The sequence below is a fragment of the Piliocolobus tephrosceles genome, chromosome 7 (genome assembly GCF_002776525.5).
Source record: "Piliocolobus tephrosceles isolate RC106 chromosome 7, ASM277652v3, whole genome shotgun sequence".
Lineage (NCBI taxonomy): Eukaryota > Metazoa > Chordata > Mammalia > Primates > Cercopithecidae > Piliocolobus > Piliocolobus tephrosceles.
The window spans coordinates 72,277,732-72,296,745 of NC_045440.1; the positions used below are offsets into that span (position 1 = coordinate 72,277,732).

The window sequence follows — 19,014 nt, forward strand, 5'->3', positions numbered from 1 at the left end:
CACAGCTAGGCATCTGATAAATAGGAAATGAATCTGTACCCCCAAAGACTTCATTCACAGACGTTTTATCACAAATATGCACAAAAATATCTTGGATTCCATAGCCCAGTGCTCAAATGGCAAATTCAGGGTTGAGATATAAATGGAGAAAAATGAGAGCAGAAGGCATACGAACCACACAATCTTTTCGCTACCTCTGACCTCAAGATAAGGAGCTGCCAGTTCTTATAAGGCTCATTAGAAACAATCACACTAAGAATTTAGACACAGAAGGTGACAACACTTTCTAAACTGGCCAAGAATTGGGTCTTCAAGTACCACTCAAATATGTTAATACATGCCTGCCCACGCGATAATAGCACCACTATAATAGCAGGTTACTCACCATATGAGGAAATGCCGTACGGCTGTCCTGGCTGTGGGTACGTGGCATAGGCTGTAGCTTGTTGCATTCCTGTGGTAAACTGTGTTTGCCCATATGCAGCCATAGTTTGTGAGGAAGGGGTAGGGAGAATATGTGGGTATGGTCTGCTATTTGTCAGAAATGACAGAAAATAGAAAGCCCATGCATTAGATGGAAACATGCAAACCGATTAACAACCACATCACAAATTCCAGCTAAATATTGTATCTTAAAGGAAAACTTTCACACAGAATTGACAAAACACTGAAATACTTCAGTGTCTCCACTACATGATGCTCAAAATAAATTTGTGTCAATATATTTACATCTCTATGAAATGCACTTTCATTTAAATTAAGATGGAACATGTGGGCACAGACATGACTTGAAATAAATAAAAGTCTACTCAGAGAAGTTATTTATTGATTAAGAGAAAAATACATCTTACTTGGAAGGGTAAATCTGTGGTGGAGAGAACTGGTGAGTTGGTCGTGGGCTGAAACTACTGCTCCCAATTGCTGAAAAACAAAACAAAACAAAATAATGCACAATAATCCAAGCAAAATACAAAATATACAGAAAACACTGATATATTTTCAGCTATAGATTGACCATATGTAATTTCAGATATTTGATCTTTGTGACGTGCAGAGATGGCAATTTCATATGGTTCCACCTAACAGAAAGTTAAACTATAAAGAGGAATGAATAGAAACCGATTAAGGGCTCTAGTTTTAAATGAACTCTTAGAAAACATCATCACAATCTTCTCAAATACCTGCTGGCACGCTGTGAGTTTTTACAGTGACAATACTTCAATAGTACGAGGAGTCCTGGCTACTGTTTGGAAAGCCGTGCTGAAAGGGGAGGTATGAAGCTGAATTGCAGGATTGGGTGGGAATGTGAAAGGTCAGCTGGCCTATTGTTTGTGTTCAGTGAGAACACACAAACCTGAGGCTGTATTACCAAGAAAGGTGGTCTAATCTTCTCTCAGGTGAGAAGAACCAGGATAGATCCTCATTTGCCTGCATTGATTTAGCAATGGTTTTTAGTAAAAATGCATTCCTATAACTATCTTAAATTTCTCAAGTTGCAAGCTAAGCCTGTTTTTTCCTGTGCTGATCCGGGTGTTCCTTTGCCTTTTAGTTATATGTGATCAACTTCAATGTTCAACTAAAAAAAGGTTTGCCTTTATTTTTTAAAGAGGTATTTAAGCATTCATGCAGGACTTTTCTTCTTAATCACATTCACCTGATTAAATAATGCACTAAAGTCCTAGCAAATGTTCTTGTACTATAATTCTGAACTAAAGAAGCAAAAACCTATGTTAACAAAGTCCTGAAAATGGCAATTTCAGCTTATTTCATTGTAAACCGAGTCAATCTACGTATATATAAATCTATATATATATATGTGTGTGTGTGTTTATATACATACATATATATCTACACGTATTTCCGTTTATCACATGTACATATTTTTTTCCTGCAATTCCCTAATCTCTATCGGGCTAAGATGCATATTCCTTGGGGGCAATTATTATAAGATATGATAAGTTTATTTTATTCTTCTACCAACAATTACTATCTTCGGAGGCTCTATTATTTATTAATTCTATTCTGCACTAAAATCCTTTTAGAAGGTTCTATGTACTCAAAGTTTCAAAAAGTTTTCCCATTGTCACACTGATACATTTTTGTTTCTCAAATTCAATTTTCCAGCTTTTGTTTGGGACGACAGTGGTAGAACTGGACTAAAGTCTTCAAATCTATGAGTAATCCTTTCCTTGTAAAACAAACAAGGCCTGTCCAGGGACAGTAGATCTAGATTCGTACCACTCTTGCAAGCTCCCAGACTTCAAACATCTGACTGGCCGCTTGGCAGAGACAGCATCTGTCCTGAAGAGATGGCAAGCCAGCCCAGCTGGTACACCCCATCAGCTGGCACATACTGAGCCACTACTCTGTTCCAGGCGCGGTGCTAGATGCTGCAGGTGCAAAGGTGCAAAGACTAGTTCTGTCTGATACGCGTGGGAAGGATGACACATAGAGAACTGTGGGATGGTCAGTTAAAGACTGCAATTTATAGGAGAGAGGGATTAGACTTCTTATTATCCTGTTTCCTCAGCACCTGACAGGGCCTGGCATGTGGTAGAGGGAATCAACACACACTGTTTGTTTAAAAAGAATGTGAGAATTAGGGCATAAGCAAAGCAGATGTTTAAAACCACAATAATGTGAAGAATGGTTCAAATATTTTAAGTTTTACATAAACATACATAATAAACCTAATTCAGCTCTTTGGCAATATAGATTGCAGTAAGTAGTATCCCTTACGAAATAAATGTGAAGAACCGACAATGCTGTCTTAGCATTTTGATGCTAAGCACACCTAGTTAGGTGTGCTTAAAGTTACTGAATATGTCAAAGGCCATGTAATAAGTCATATCTTTTGGGCTTTTTAACATTTTTTAAATTATACTTTAAGTTCTAGGATACATGTGCACAATGTACAGATTTGTTACATAGGTATACATGTGCCATGTTGGTTTGCTGCACCCATTAACTCGTTATTTACATTAGATATTTCTCCTAATGCTATCCTTCCCCCTTCCCCCCACCCCATGACAGGCCCTAGTGTGTGATGTTCTCCACCCTGTGTACAAGTGTGCTCACTGTCCAGTTCCCACCTATGAGTGAGAACATGTGGTGTTTGGTTTTCTGTCCTTGCGATAGTTTGCTCAGAATGATGTAGAATTTCCAGCTTCATCCATGTCCCTACAAAGGACATGAACTCGTCTTTTTTTATGCCTGTATGAACTCATCCTTTTTTATTCCATGGTGTATATGTGCCACATTTTCTTAATCCAGTCTATCATTGATGGACATTTGGGTTGGTTCCAAGTCTTTGCTATTGTGAATAGCGTTGCAATAAACATACGTGTGCATGTGTCTTTATAGCAGCATGATTTATAATCCTTTGGGTATATACCCAGTAATGGAATGGCTGGGTCAAATGGTATTTCTTGGGCTTTCTTTAAATTCAAACCCCTGTATGGCTCCCACAATCTCTGTGTGGCCTGTATTCAAAAATCTGCCATCTTATACCTCAACACTTTAAACTTTCCAAACAGTAGCCCAGAAATTCAGACTAATTTTAATTTCATAGGACAAAAACAACCTAAAACAAAGGGAATGACCCCAGATCATCTATCAAGGTAAATTAAACTGTCATTTTACCCTTAGAAAATTCCAAATTACACCTGCCACAGAGCCTTGGAAATATACAGACAACAAATATCTCTTTATCTGTTTCAATTATTCCATTCTATGTCCAACACAGAAAGAAGCTCCTTCAATCTTTTTGTAGGAAGGGAGAGGGGAATCAAAAGCGAATAATAATCACAATCTTGGGACTGCTGGGAGGAGGAACAACTCTTGAAATTGGCAGGTCCTCAGCTCATTCCTCCCCCAGGCTCCTTCATGGTAACACTATTCAGCCAGACAATCAGGTCAAAAGCTTAGAAGTAAAGTTTCGACTCTTCTCTTTCCCTCACACTCCACCTACCCTTTGATCATAAGTCCAGTCTGCTTTCTCATCAAAATATACCCCAAACCTCACAGCTTCTCACTTCTCATCTATCACTCTGTTCCAGTCACCAATGTTGTGGCAAACAGAAGATGTACCTCCTCGTTCTTCTGCTGCAGGGGATGAAGCTGAACAAGGGCCTAGCTGTTAAGTCCTGCAATCCATCCATGCCATGCAGGGCAGGGGTGAGGGGACACTTTCAAAGGGCTTAACCCAACCAGTGACAATGCACCAGGAATACTAAGGTAGGCCTGCCTGTTCCTGGGAGATCTAGGGCTCCTCTGATGGCCTTGCTGAAATGTTCTTAGATTGCACTCCCAGCTAACTTAACCTCCCTTCCTTCCCTCTCTCCTTTTCCTTAACAAAATCCTGGTACAGTTAATCCTGCCTTGGTGGCTCTTCTAGGAAGACATGAACTAACACAGTCATCTTTCTTCTGAGCAAGGAAAACGTTGGTCTCTCTGCTTCCACGTGCCCTCACCTCACCCTTCTCCCTATAAAGCACCTTCCATGCATCAAACAGTGACCTCTTAAAAACACAAATTAAGTCATGCCACAAATCCCCTGATCCTCAACTCCAAGCCCTCCATTATCCTCCTATCACATTTCAGTGAACCCAAACTTATTCCCGTCCTTCACCAAGATCTCTGCTCAGATGTCCTCTCCTCTAAAAGAGACTCCCATCCATTCCTTTACTAAATTCTTTGATCAGCTTTTGTTTTCTTCTTAGCACTTTTAGTTGCCTGTTTACGTACACCAGCACTTAACACTTACCCATGTATTATCTGTCTCTCCCAAAGAATGAAATCTCCATGAGGGCAGAGACCCTGTGTACCATTTCACTGCTATAGTCCCACTGCCTAGAACATTGCTTGGCATATAGCAGGTGCTCAATAAATAATTGTTGAATGAACAATTAAATAGAGAAACCATATTTGTTACACAATATTTTTTCTCCTCCAGAAGCATTCCTGCTTCTATTTTCAATTTTCAAATATCACCAGATATCAACTAGCATTTTACTTAACAACTTAACAAATGTAGGCTTTGCAGAAATGGCAGAGGCAGCAAAGATATTAAAAACAATTTATTTGCAATCCCTCTTGTTCTTAAAATTTAAATCATTAAAATATTGCTTTTCATTGATAAAGAGTAAATGGGCATCACTTTACAATATTTTGAAACCATGATAAACAATGCTGCAATTTTCAATTCAGCCACATGCCTTGGAAAACCAGCCTCCCCTTTCTTTCACTCTCCCCACACCAAGATCCCTGAGGGCTTCCCTGGAAGAGTGAGTCACTATGTCCTCAAGGCTTGCAGGTGCTAGGGCTCCTGGAAAGAGAGGTGGAGATAGCAATCACCAACATCAGAGTGGCTCCATTTCTTCTTTATCCTCACTGTCTATTTTGTTATGACACTAATAATAGTTAGGGTGGGAACCTTTAACTTTTTTTTTTTTTTTTTTTTTTTGAGACAGAGTTTCACCCTGTCGCCCAGGCTGGAGTGCGATGGCGCATCTCGGCTCACTGTAACCTCCACCTCCCGGGTCCAAACGATTCTCCTGCCTCAGCCTCCCAAGCAGCTGGGATTACAGGTGCCCGCCACCATGCCCAGCTAATTTTTTGTATTTTTAGTAGAGACAGGGTTTCACCATGTTAGCTAGGATGGTCTTGACCTCCTGACCCCGTGATCCGCCCACCTCGGCCTCCCAAAGTACTGGGATTACAGGCGTGAGCCACTGTGCCCAGCCAGGTTCATGTGAATTTTTAAGCCATTGTGGAGAAGAAAGTAGGAGTGGTGGCCACAGAGGTAAAGGACAGCTTGGAGTTAAAGACTTAGAAACTTCTTTATTTTACAAACCCTAAACCCTGTTCATAGCCATTCCAGTATGTTGATTTTTGTTTCTTTTATTATTTATAAAAGAGAGAGAAAAGAAAATGTTAAATAAGAGAATATCGATTCCAGGGTGCTCTGTGCTTCCTATGCCTTCACTCAACCCCCTCACCTCTCCTGATTCTTTCCTCTGTATTCAACACAGAGAATCAAACTATGGAAAACAAGATTATTTATAGCTTCAGCCTCTCCACCACCTACCCCTCCACCTTCAGCTAAGCCCTTCTCCAAGGCCTTTGCTTCTCCTGTGTATCTTTTCCAAGTTGAGGCTTCTTCTCAGATTCCAGATGTCACAAAGACCTGAAAACATATTTTCATTGTTGTTTCTTCCAAACCGTTGGCTTTCTACTCTCCCACAAAATCTTTCTTTCTCTGGGGTTGATGACAGATCTTCAACATTTCCATGAATGACCCACATCCTGGACATTGCCTACATTTATCAAAAACTTTAGGATTTGGTGATGTCTCCCTATAAGCCCCAACATCACCCTGGGTTATACATCCACCGCTTTTCTCAGTCTGTCTAGGCCTCAACCCTGTCCTTCAGTCATCAAGCTGAAGACCACATCCTGGCCCCTTTTCCCTACTCCATGGTCTCAAGCCATAATCACATTGATCAATTCATTCATTTCCTTAGCAAACATTTACTGAGCATCTCCTATATGCTCGATACCATGAAGGCCACCAGGACTGTAACTGAATAATACAAACAAAATCTCTGTTCTCATAGGGCTATAGTTTGGCAGGAAGACAGAAACCAAGAATTAATCCTAAAAGTAGTGATGAAGGCTGAGAAACTAACCACAGAGGCATGTGGTGAAGGCCTCACTGAGTTTAAGTAAGGAACATCATCTCTGTCTGGAATTTTCATTCCTTTGTTCTCATTTCACGTGTTATCTAACCTCATCAAGAGATGAAGAACACCTGACCTCCCTACCTTTTCTCAAGGTATTAGCCCCTACCTCTCCTTCTTTCTACATGTCTTGAATACATGAAAAATTATTTTAAACCATTCCTTTACTGATACTCTCAATTTTCTTAAGTCCATATTCTATCATGCTCTACCTAGCAAACCCTTAACCCTGGATCAAGCCCAGTGTCTTTTTATGTGGTCTGCTAAGCCCTTGTAGAGAAAAATCACTCCATCATACAGGCCCATGTTCATTAGCTCTCGCCTTGTTCAACCTTCAGCTCTACTGTCCATCCCCTTCTCTTTCTAGGCAGCTTCAGACTTCCCCAGATCCACTAAGTCAATTTCAGTCTTCTTCAACTCTTCAAGCTCACATGTCTATCACTACTCTCATTTTGAGTCACTTCAGAGGAAAAAGTAGAAGCCATCGTTTGTTCATTCATGTTTTCTTTAATTCAAATATGTGGCAAATATTAGGCAAATATGTGAGTGCCTAATATGTGGCAGGTACTGTTTTAGGTGTCAGGGATATAGAAGTGAACCAAACAACACAGAATCCCTGCCAACACAAGCTTACGTTTTGGTGGGGTGAGAGTCCAACACTAAACATAATGCACAAGAGAATGACAACATTTGCAAAAGGCTCATAATTATTGGCAGGAAAGAGTAGGGAGGAACCTGGCCTGGTAGAACAGAAGTAGAACAGGAGAGCTGCACTGAGTCAGATGGTCACGGTGGGCCTCGATAAGAAGGGGAGATTTGAGCACAGACTTGAAGTCAGGGAGATAAAGGCAGGTATGCAGGGAAGGAACTGCCAGCGAAAAAGGAACTATGTGGGGAGCACGTCTACCACGTGGGAGGAAGAGCAGTAAGCAAGGGGGCCAGGCAACAAGGTAAGACAGTCTCTGAGGCAGACGATGATAGGGCTTGTTGGCTTTTTAAGGATTTGGTTTTTACCCATAGAGACAAATGGGAGCCGTTGAAGGGTCCGAACAGAATTGTATAGGAACTCCCTCAATGTACTGCCACCTTCTCCACTTCCAATTCATCTGCACCACTTCGTATTGCATCTTCCCCAATGTTTCAGTGGACAAGTTTTTATTTTTCTAGCCTGATTGACTTCTGTTTTGGATTTTTGCTATTGCTGTCCCATCAGGGGCTTCCCTCTATCAATTATCCCCCTACTTGCCCGTACCTCTAATCTCTGCCTCTGTTGAGTTTGTGTCAGCAGTATGAAACCACCCTGACCTCCTAAATGCCATCCTTCTCTCTAATGAATTTCCTTTCTTTCTCTTCTTTTTAGCACTATGTACTTGAAAGACATTTTTCTTTTCCTCATCTTCACTCCCCAACGTTGTTCATGAAATCATCCATTCATTCAATAAACTTTAGGAGCACATACTATCTGTGAAGGGCTATGCTGGAGACACAGAAGTTGGTCATATGGTCCAGCAGGGACAAGGATAAGTAAAGTTCACCCATCTACTGAAACTGCTGCAGGCTAACCCATTGATGCTTGTAATTTTTTAATTTTAAATTTTGACACAATTTGAAACTTGCAAAAAAGTTTCAAGAACAGCACAAAACGTCCCAGATATCTTTCATCCAAATTCCCCAATATGTTATTAGCTTTATCCTTGATTTCTTCTGTGTGTGTGTCTGAAAATGCATACACATATATACCTCACATTCTGTTGGAGTTTTGTGTATGATATCTTTTTACTTATAAATATTTCTGGCTGGGTGTGGTGGCTCACACCTGTAATCCTAGCACTTTGGGAGGCCAAAGTGAGTGGATCACGAGGTCAAGAGATTGAGACCATCCTGGCCAACATGGTGAAACCCCGTCTTTACTAAAAATTCAAAAATTAGCTGGGCATGTTGGCATGCACCTGTAGTCCCAGCTACTTGGGAGGCTGAAGCAGGAGAATCACTTGAACCCAGGAGGCAGAGGTTGCAGTGAACCAAGATCGCACCACTGCACTCCAGCCTGGGCAACAGAGCGAGACTGTCTCAAAACAAAACAAACAAATAAAAAAAATACATATATATAGACACACACATATATATATATACACATATATATTTTTTCTATGTGTATTTCTTAAAAACAAAGAGTTCTTTTACCACAATACAGTTATCAAAATCAGAAAAAAACAGTGATAGTGATGCAATACTATTTTCCATAGATATTTTCAAAAAAATATATCTTTGTAGAACATGATTTTTAACTTGGACTTTAAAAGTATTACTTTTTAAAAGTATAAAAGTTTTATATATACATATATATATAATGTAAAAATTTTGAAAACATTCAAATTATCTTCCACCATCCAGAGAGAACCACTGTCAATTTTTAGACCTATATACACAGGCCCACATATGTACATACAGATGCCTTTTTAAGAAAGCAAAATTGTGATTATACTGAAAATATGACTCTTTCATAACTTGCTTTTTCTCTTAATGCAGTTAACATTTTCTCAAGATGTGTTACAAATAATTTTCAAGAGCTGTGTACAAATCCACATTGCTGACAGTGCTTCCTTAAAATTCTTACCTGTGTTTGCTTCCAATTCAACACTCTTGCTTTTTGTTTGTTTGTTTGTTTGTTTTTGTTTTAAGACAAAGTCTCACTCTGCTGCCCAGGCTGAAGTGCAGTGGTGCAGTCATAGCTCACTGTAACCTTGAACTCCTGGGCTCAAGTGATCTTCCAGTCTCAGCTTCCTTAGTAGCTAGGACCACAGGCACATGCCACCATGCCCAGCTAATTTTTAAAAAAATATTTTTTGTAGAGATAGATCTCCCTATGTTGTCCAGGCTGGCCTCTAACTCCTGGGCTCAAATGATTCTCCTCCCCCTGCATCCCAAAGTGCTAGGATTACACGTGTGACCCACCATGCCTGGCCAAAACTGTTGCTTTATTCCGAATTACCTGTTTTCATTTGATCTTCTGCCCATGTCATATATATTAGCTTTCCATGAATTCTGTCCTCAACCTTGCTTACCCCACTAGCTTTAACTCCCTGTACACTTTCAAATTTCCCACGCCAAATCTCCCCTGAGCTCCAAACCCTAATATACTTGGCATCTGCAGGTAGATGTTGCCTCACGGTCAACAAGCCCAAAACTAAGTTTCCTGTCTTCTTTTGTCAACCATGCTCCTCTTGCATTTCCTGGCTCTTAACTTCTTTCTCTGCATCATTTACCCCTATACCCATTGGTCACTGACCACTATAAATTCTACTTCATAAATGAAATGCACCAAATCCATCACCTTCCCATACCCATTGCCAGTGCTTTATTTAAGGTCTTCAATATTTTTTGCTCAAATTAATACAAAAAAATCTCTAACTGATTTCTCTACTTCAGCTCACCTGCCCCCAATTCATCCTGCCATGGTGGCCATAATTCTGCTATGAATATGATCATGCAACCTCCTTCCTTTGATGCTTCCCATTGCACACAGGAGAAAACACAAATTCCATCAAGTTCACACAAGTCTCTTTAGACTCTGGCCCCTGCCTCCCTCTGCAACATGCCCTTGCTCTCACACTGTACATACACCAGGAACCCTGAACCATTAACAGTTTCCCAAAGATCCATGCCCTCTGCACTGCTGTCTCCTTTCATGGATTGTCCATTTGTTCAGCTTCTCCCTCCCAGTGCTTTTCTCCTACTCATTTCTTAAGACTGAGTACCTACTCCAAGACACCTTCCCTGATCACCCCACCCCAAGCTGGTCTCCACTAGGTCCCTTCCTGGGTGTTCTTTGGGCTCTCTGGGCTTCCCTCTGCATTATCAAACTGTACTGTGATGGTCTGTTCATTGGTTCATCCCACTAAGCCCTGCACCAGGACCATTTTCATAGATCTATGAAATCAGCATGGCACCAACCATATAGCCAGGCAAAAGTCCAATTCTAATAAATGTTTTAGGAAAGAACAAATGGATATTGCACCCTTTGTTATTTTTTATTGCTTTTACCTGGTATTATTAGTATCGAAGTTGTATGTTTGCATTTCATTTTGTATTTACAATTTCTTTTTGTTGTGGTATGTATTAAATAAATGATCCAGAGAGCTTAATTAAATCAATCACAACTTTATGAAATTATAGCATTTCCAATAGAGAGGTGCTAAAATTATAGCAGGCAATATAAAAAAAGTCAAAATTCTAAGAATTATCTCTGATATAAATAATTTTTAAATGAAATACTCCAAGCTGGGCTGGGTGACTTGGCAAATATATAATCACATTCTCACAACCACCTTATGATCACAGTCACTTTCTTGTCAGTCATTTCATGATGACACTTGTGAAACTTGGATATTTTGTTTATTGGAGGCAGGTTTTATTAATGTGAAGGAGATTAAAAACTAACTGAAGAACTTAATGCTGCTTTACAGGGTCTATTTAATTTAGATCTATAGTTGATATGACAGTTACTTCACAAGATGGCTTGGCGAGTCTGCTTAGAAGTGTAAAACACCAAATTTTGCCTAACCAAATTTGAAGACCTGGAAAAATAATACATCTAAGAGAGAATGGGGGAGGAGTCACCAGCATAGTAAATATAATTAGAAGAAAGGAGAAGAACAAAACCCTTTTTACCCCATTTATTGAATACCAACATTTCAGCAACCACTCCTTCATAATGAATGAAACCAGAATTGGTAATATGTGACTCTGAGCAAAGCTATTTTATATGTATATATACATAAGTACATATATACCCACACATATACACATATACATGCATATATATAGATACACAGGGACATTACATGAGTAAACTAGAAAAAATAATGCTCGATGTGAAAATCTGATATTTATTCCTTACCTGAACCTGAGAAATTGTCTAAAGACCCGTCTGCTGTCGTTGAAGCTGTTTCACTGCTGCTCATTGGCTCTGTTTTAACTACAAAAATAAACAACATACATCAATATTGAATTAATAGTTATTTATAAAGACATGGAAGAGAAGATATAACATTCAGAGTAATGACAAGAAAATCATTTCAAGAAACATTTTCCCTAACTGAACATAAATCATAAGCATAAATAGACTCCTTTTAAAAAACATTCATATATTAAGTTCTTTCCCCTTAGGAAACAATCTATTGTCACAAGTTACCCTTTAAAAGCAGCATTTTAAAAGTAATTAAATTCATCATTGCTTTACATATTTACTGAATTACTTATTGATAAATAAATTATCTCTCAAAATCTACATGACGTGATAGAAAATCATTTCCTGGGGTTGTGGAAAAATCTGTTATTTGGTCAGAGTCAAAAGGATAGGACAGAAAGATGTGGGGAAGTAGGAAGTGAGTGGGTGTCGACACCAGCAGGTCTTCCCGATGCTCAAGGGCAGGGTCCCCCCTACCACACACACACACCTTCTGGGTTCTCCAGCATGGCTAAAAAACCGAGGGCTCGATTTAATGCGCCATCGTTACCACCCAGCCATATCTGATTGCCAATTCATCAATATTTTATGTATGCGTCATACCAAAAACATTTTTAATCTAAATGAAGCAGAAACAAAGTTTTCTATTTCACAACAGTATTGATAGCAGTTTGTGAAATACATACATGATCTTCGGTCAAGTCCCTTTGTGCTGTGAGATAACTTTTAGATTTATGCTATAGATTGTCTAAAGCAATCCACTCCCCTGATATGGTGACAGTGTTATTGTGCCCCTACCAAACAGACAAGCCAACAACTTCAGCACATCTGCTTTTTTTCTCTCTAGTTTTACATTTTTTTTTTAAATGAAGAAGTAGCATTGTTGTTTTCCGTAGAAACTGCTGGTGAAGTGCCATCATCAGAATTTGCCTACCCTGCTTTGTGGAAGGTATTCATTTCTTAGTAACAGATTTTCAGAAACAATTCAGTAATATTTTAAGGGATACCTAAAAATCATTTACATGCTTCCTAAAACAAAGGCTCCCACAAGAGAATATCTGGGGAGTCCTCTCTCATAAAGCAAATACATTTTGAAGTAGGAAAAGATGATGGAGAAAATGCAGCTTTTCCTTCTCTCAACATCACCAATCTGTTACAAACACCAGGGAAAAGACAAATTCACACAACCCCTGGATCTTCAGATATTCTCCTAATGCATAATGAGTAGTTTAAAAATAAGCATTATAAATAGATGCATCAGATAGTCACTTTTTAAAAAAATAATTATTCAGATGACTTCTAAACAAGCTTCAGAAAACAACAGTGAGACTAATGGAAATCAGTCTGCTGGATAGTTTTAATGTAGACCCAACAATGGTGTAACTGAAGTTGTAACTGAAGTTTTCACTTTTCTGCCAGTTGTTTTGGGTTTAGAAGTCTTTGTTGATGCTAACAAATTCTGACATAAGCCTGTATTTGCCTTCTCTCTCCATGCCACCAGACAACCGAATGATTTTGCTTTTCGTCACCATTACACTGCCATCGTTTCAGGAAAGGCAGTATTCCATTGCTAGCGCACAGTTTCTAAGTTTCTTACTTAGCTGTCCACATCATACTTTACCTCCTTAAAAAACAAAAACAAACAAACAAAAAACCTCAATAATGCCCCATACACATAAAGCAATCATTCTATTTCACTCTCTGCCAGACAGATCACCACTAAGATTCTGAACTCAGAATCAAATACAACACACTAAGCAAAAGATTAGAATTAGGTGCCATGGAAACAGGTCCTGTAAAGTGCCTACTATGTGTTAGTTATTTATAGACATTATAATTCATCCTTTTAAACAACTCTACAAATAGGTCTCAGAATAGACACACTCCCTAGGCAATATTGCCTTCTTGTTTCCCATGCACACATTAAAACCAAAGGGATTAGGAAGTCACCCAAAGACCCACAGTAAGGGGCAGAAATAAGATTTAATTTGGGATGTTTTTGACTCCAAGGCCCATGACTAAAACTTGAAGAAACGGTAATAAGTGGGACTTTCCAATAGTACAAGCTACTCCACAACAAGCCTGCTGGGGCACAGTGCCACACATCGGGTAGAGTGGAAAGCGAAGTCCCTCCCCTCCTACAGTCGTAGGGCTCCCAGCCTAGTGCAGTTGCTGGAAGTTCTCACATAGAAGTTTCATGCCCAGCTGTCAGGAAAAGATGTGAAGAAAAAATTTGTTCCACTTCGTGAGATGTCAATCAAGATTACTACTAAGTCTTTGTCAAATCTAAGGTCTATGATTTAACTGATTTTGTAGATGCAACTACTTTGTGAAAGCTTGACTACACCAAAACCACTCCTATATCTGTACCCCTAAAATCGACACCAGCTATTCTCCATGTGATTAGCTTAATTGAATGTAGCCTTCACTCCCAAGAGGCACATTCAATTATACTTGAAATCCATTAAAACTAGGCAAAAAGATTAGAAAGGAAAGGAAGAGGATACTTTTCTTTTAAGCCCCAATAACACTGCTTTTCACCATTGTTCAAACATACCCACCTATACACTAAGGAATAAAGACTCCCTTTTCCCAATGAACCCAGTTTTTTAAAAAGGTTCACTGTTGAAGGAAGAGGATGTACATAAAATAACCACCAGGATATTCATGATTTTATCAGGTACTGTAATTGAATACTTTGATCACCAGGGACCTGATGCTAAAGACTGGTGATTTATTGTAATGTAAAATAGTTTCTGAATGAAAGCCAAAGAAACAAAGACTACTTCTAGCTTTATTGTAGCCAAACATACACCCACCAGAGAGTTAAAAAGACAAGAATAACCAAAATGTTATCCATACCATTCCCACTAGCACCACCACATTTATAACTATGCTGTAGATGATGTGATAGAGCATCTCTCCAATGCTTTGAATTTAAAAACAGACAGAGTTTTCTTGGTCTTAGAGGTTTAAGGTACTGTAACATCTGAGAACAACTATCCTATCTAAGTCACCCATCTAAAAAGGAAAAACTATGAATGATCTGTTCACCTCTAAATAACTGGGATTAGTTTCTCTCCACCATACTATTCATTATATGACTTCAGTCTATTAGAAAAATAGCAACTTCTGTTTTCTTTTGCCACCACACGAGTCTCTTTTTCTACCATTCTAAGTTTCCAATCTTCCATCTGATCCTCAAAAATATATTCATACTTTAAAAACATTCAAAAATTCCTTTTTATCCCTTAAATCTCCCTGTTCCTCCAACTCCTTCACTTGGCCATGCCCTCTAGGTCTGAGCAATGCTAGGCAACTTGCTACGTCTAGATATGAAATGATCTTCCCTCCATAAATGCCTTTGAGTTTTGGTTTTGAAGTCAGAGAATCCAGTTACCTGCTATAAGACTTTCTAAAAGTGATTTAATCTCCTTGATCTTAATTATCTCCATATAAAATTATATCTACATTACAAGAATGAAATAATAATTCATAAAAATGTACATAAAGTAGCTGGTATAAAGTAGGAGCTAAAAGTATATTCAACATCATCATTAAAAGTAGCAGTAGCAATATTATCTGTTGGGCTGAATGGCTTCCTCCTTTCTCCTGGGGAGCAATACCAGGAATAATATATAACAGTTAAAAGCACCTGCTTTGGAACTATCAATTGAATTTCAATTTAGCTTTGCATCTAACAGCATGAATCTGGAAGTTAGTCAACTTCTGTATGCCTCAGCTTCCTCATCTGTAAGTGTGGGTGAATACTCAAGTGAGAATTAAAAAAGATAAATGCTTCTAAATCATTTCACACTGTGCTAGGTCCAGGACCTTTGCTTTTATAGTCACTCTACCACTATAGTGTCTCTTTATGACAGATCAACGTTTTTCTTAAGATACAGATAACTGGGTCTAAATGCATCATGAACTTCACATTAAAGTTAAGCTTCCTCTTTAAAAGAAAGAAGAATCCAAAGTGAAGGGATGTGTCTAAATCAGCCATGAGACCACGCTTCAAGAGAGCCAAAATTAAAGCAAAGTAACTTGGAAATAAGATGGCAGGACCAAATTGTGATTATATGAAGAAAACTTATGTTTTGATCATTTAAAGGCAGTGTATACTTTCTAAAGAAACAGGCTAACAGAATGGTTTACATGGCAATTGTGATCAATAATTCCAGAAGAACATGTAGCCATCTTTTCTGGCATTCTTTAGGGGAGGTTGGCCCATAAAAATGAGAAAACCGTCTTCCTTCATCATAAATTTCAGTGTGGATCTATCTATCAGACCATTGGAGCTTGGTGACATTAGCTATCAATAGCATGCCACTAATCCATCATACCACGATTTCATGCTCATCAAGCAACTTCTGGTTATACTTTGAAGGTTCCAGTCATGCAGAAGACTTCTACATCTGCATAAGATGACAGACCATTTAGAAGAAACAAATATTCTGTCCATTTGATTAGTTATATTTTTCACCATAAATTAAGTGGGCCATCTTAATAAACCAAGTTCACCCACAAAGGACAGTACTGCCTGCTGGACTAGGAGCCAGCCTGTGCGTTACAAATAATGCACGCCGCAACATGCAGGGAAGGCAGCAGCCTGGGTGACCTGCAGGCCCTCCCCAGCAGCACCTAAGCTCATATCACAACTTTTCTCAAACTGAGTAAGCACAGCTTGTCTTTGCTTGGCACAAACTCAATCTTTCTTTTAGTTTTGTTTCCTACCATATTATGCAGGGACTTTAAAAACTCAGTTTACCATCCCTCTCCCACTCTTTATGATTCCTTCATCTCTTCTACTTCAAAAAGAGTTACCTTCATTCCACATTGGTTATTAAAATGTTCAGTTGCACCCATACCTGGAATTGCATTACCTTCATGAAATATCACCTTTCACCTCATTCATTCACTTACTTGCTATTACTCCTCATCAGAATATCCCAACTTTCCAAATCCCTATCTATTCTCCCACTCCTGCTTCACAGCCTCCCTTGCCTAGCCTGAAACCCAGAGCCAGTCATGTCTAGCTCCCATCCTAGGATGATGTGTGGACTCATTTCTCCTAGCATCTTTTTTGCCAATTTTTAATCTCAGGATGGGCAATCTCTCATTGTTCACTGTTCTGCTGCTGTTCCAGATGGATGAGTATAGCAGAACAGGTGCCAGCATGCTGGCAGTCCACTTAATTGTATTCTGTCTTTATTCTTTTGAGTCACCCTGTTGCTTGCCAGACCCCCTTTTCCATCTCTTGACAACTGTCTGAAACAGTTTCCACTGAGTCTTTTTCCACGTTCCTTAAGCTCCCGAGACATACTTCATCCCTCACCATCTTTAGCCCTTCCCCAGCAACTATTTCCCTTCCACACCATTTTCTAAAGAATGTTGATGCTGCATTAAATCCTTCATCTTCCTGCAACATTTCCCAGTTTTCCAAGAATTAATTTCCATGAAGGTTTTCTTTCCTTGAGCAGGATTTAACCTGTTTTACCAATGAGACTTTCCCAACTGCCCAGTTTAAACTCTTCTTAATCCTAACTTTCCTCAATTGTATAGAATGAGCCTTATTCCTTGACACTTTTTAAAAAATCATTGTTCAATATAACATAGCAGTAGTTCTCTTCTCCTCACTTTATTTCTTTTTCTCTAGGTTTTCTTCCTTTGTCTACTCTGTGGTTCTATAAATTTCACCTCCTTCCTGTCTGCATTTTCTCTCACAATCATTTCTGTCCTGGCCACACTCTATAATTTCCACTACTCTAATATTTTACAAGCATCTTCTTTCTAATTTCACAGTCACTATCCTAATTACCTTCTGCCTCTTCTCTTATGAAAGTCAGCAAATTGGACTTTCAGCATCTATTCTCCCTGCTTTGGAAACAAATATTTATCTTTTCATAATTTAGATGTGCATGAGTCACTCCTGGCTCTGGGGTCTTCAGCAGGTTCTCCACTTTCTTCTGAATTAAGTTCCCAATCTCTAATCATGTATTTAAGGCCCCCTATACTCTGACACAGAACTTTTCTTATTTTCTTTGCTTTACTTTTCATTTCATTTCTTTCATGCTCTTTATATTTGCATAACAAAGAATAATTTGCAGGAATACAAGAGTACTGAAAAAATACAAAATCTCATCTAATTGTCCCAACTTTCCTGTGTGGCACTAATATCCCCATTTACAGATAAAGAACCACATATCCATATACTGGACATCATTTAAACCAACTGGCCTCCTAAGATATTTAATGCTTCTTCAAATCTACAGCTTTGTAGTACCCTTCCCTGAATATTCTATGAATTTTACATATGACTCAATCCCACAGTTTCTTCAAGGTTCAACTAAAATCCCACCTGTTTCCTTAAGTCTTCTCTGATCTAGTACTCAGGGGTGGTTTCTTATTCCTTGAACTATGTCTGTGTCTGTGCCTCCTTTAGAATATATGTCCTATTCTACCTCATTTCATATTGGAAAGTCTTATCCATTTCAATATATGATAAACTGCTTCATGACATAAAAAGATCCTCTAAGACCAAAAACACTAGGCTACATTTTTTTTTTATTTACATGACTGTATCTCTACAGGACTTAGCCCAAGGTTTGGTTTGCAGTTGGAAATCAATATTTACTGAGGGAATGAATAAAGATAAACTGACTTAAAAAACAGGTTACAAGTGACTTCATACTACTAGGGACATTGCACAGGACAAATGAAAACACTGTTTATGCTAAAATCAAGATGACAGTTTATTCCCTCCAAATCATCACTCAGTCTACTGATAAGCAGGTTTTGCAAAGCGTCTAATTTACAGAACATGTGTCAGTTATGTTATTTTGAAAAGGGTACTATTTGGAGAAGACACATTAGCATAAACTATCAATTACTGAAATTTTTGTAGGTTTAGAGAGGATCCCACCTGAATCAGTAAAAAGAAAGGTAAATAAATTATCATACATTTGTAATAATTCATGGGACATAACCCACAAAAGCAAATGTTGGGTATGGATGCAAAGAAGCCTTAAAAGAACCCTTTATAGAGCAACACAATGATGCTGTAGAGGATCGCAAAAGCACAAACATGCAACGTTATGTTACGGGTTAGATTCAATGACAGTATCGCTCACAGATTTAATGAGTCTCTTTCTCAAACCATGAGGCAGAAATAGAAATGTGTTTTTAGAAACTGTGTCAAATGATTTAAAAAGGGGCGGCGAGGGAGATGTGAAGAGAATAAAATTGTTGCATAAAATATGAAAGTGGAAAAAAGCAACATTGCTAAATTTATACATTTGACAT

General features: G+C 38.7%; 1 protein-coding gene across 9 annotated transcripts in view; it reads right to left on the reverse strand.

Annotated features, from left to right (window-relative positions):
* Positions 1-19,014, reverse strand: part of EYA1 (EYA transcriptional coactivator and phosphatase 1) — a 350,164-nt gene that overhangs the window by 124,999 nt on the left and 206,151 nt on the right. For 4 of the 9 annotated variants that reach the window (XM_031935951.1, XM_023184055.3, XM_031935952.1 and 1 more), the window contains 3 exons: positions 11,641-11,718; positions 852-921; positions 386-531 (listed from right to left, as the gene is read on the reverse strand). In XM_031935951.1, coding sequence (XP_031791811.1) covers positions 386-531; positions 852-921; positions 11,641-11,718 — 294 coding nt within the window. Of the gene's footprint in view, positions 1-385; positions 532-851; positions 922-11,640; positions 11,719-19,014 lie in introns of those variants that run through there. The other 5 variants (XM_031935953.1, XM_023184054.3, XM_026455042.1 and 2 more) reach the window with 3 other exon arrangements.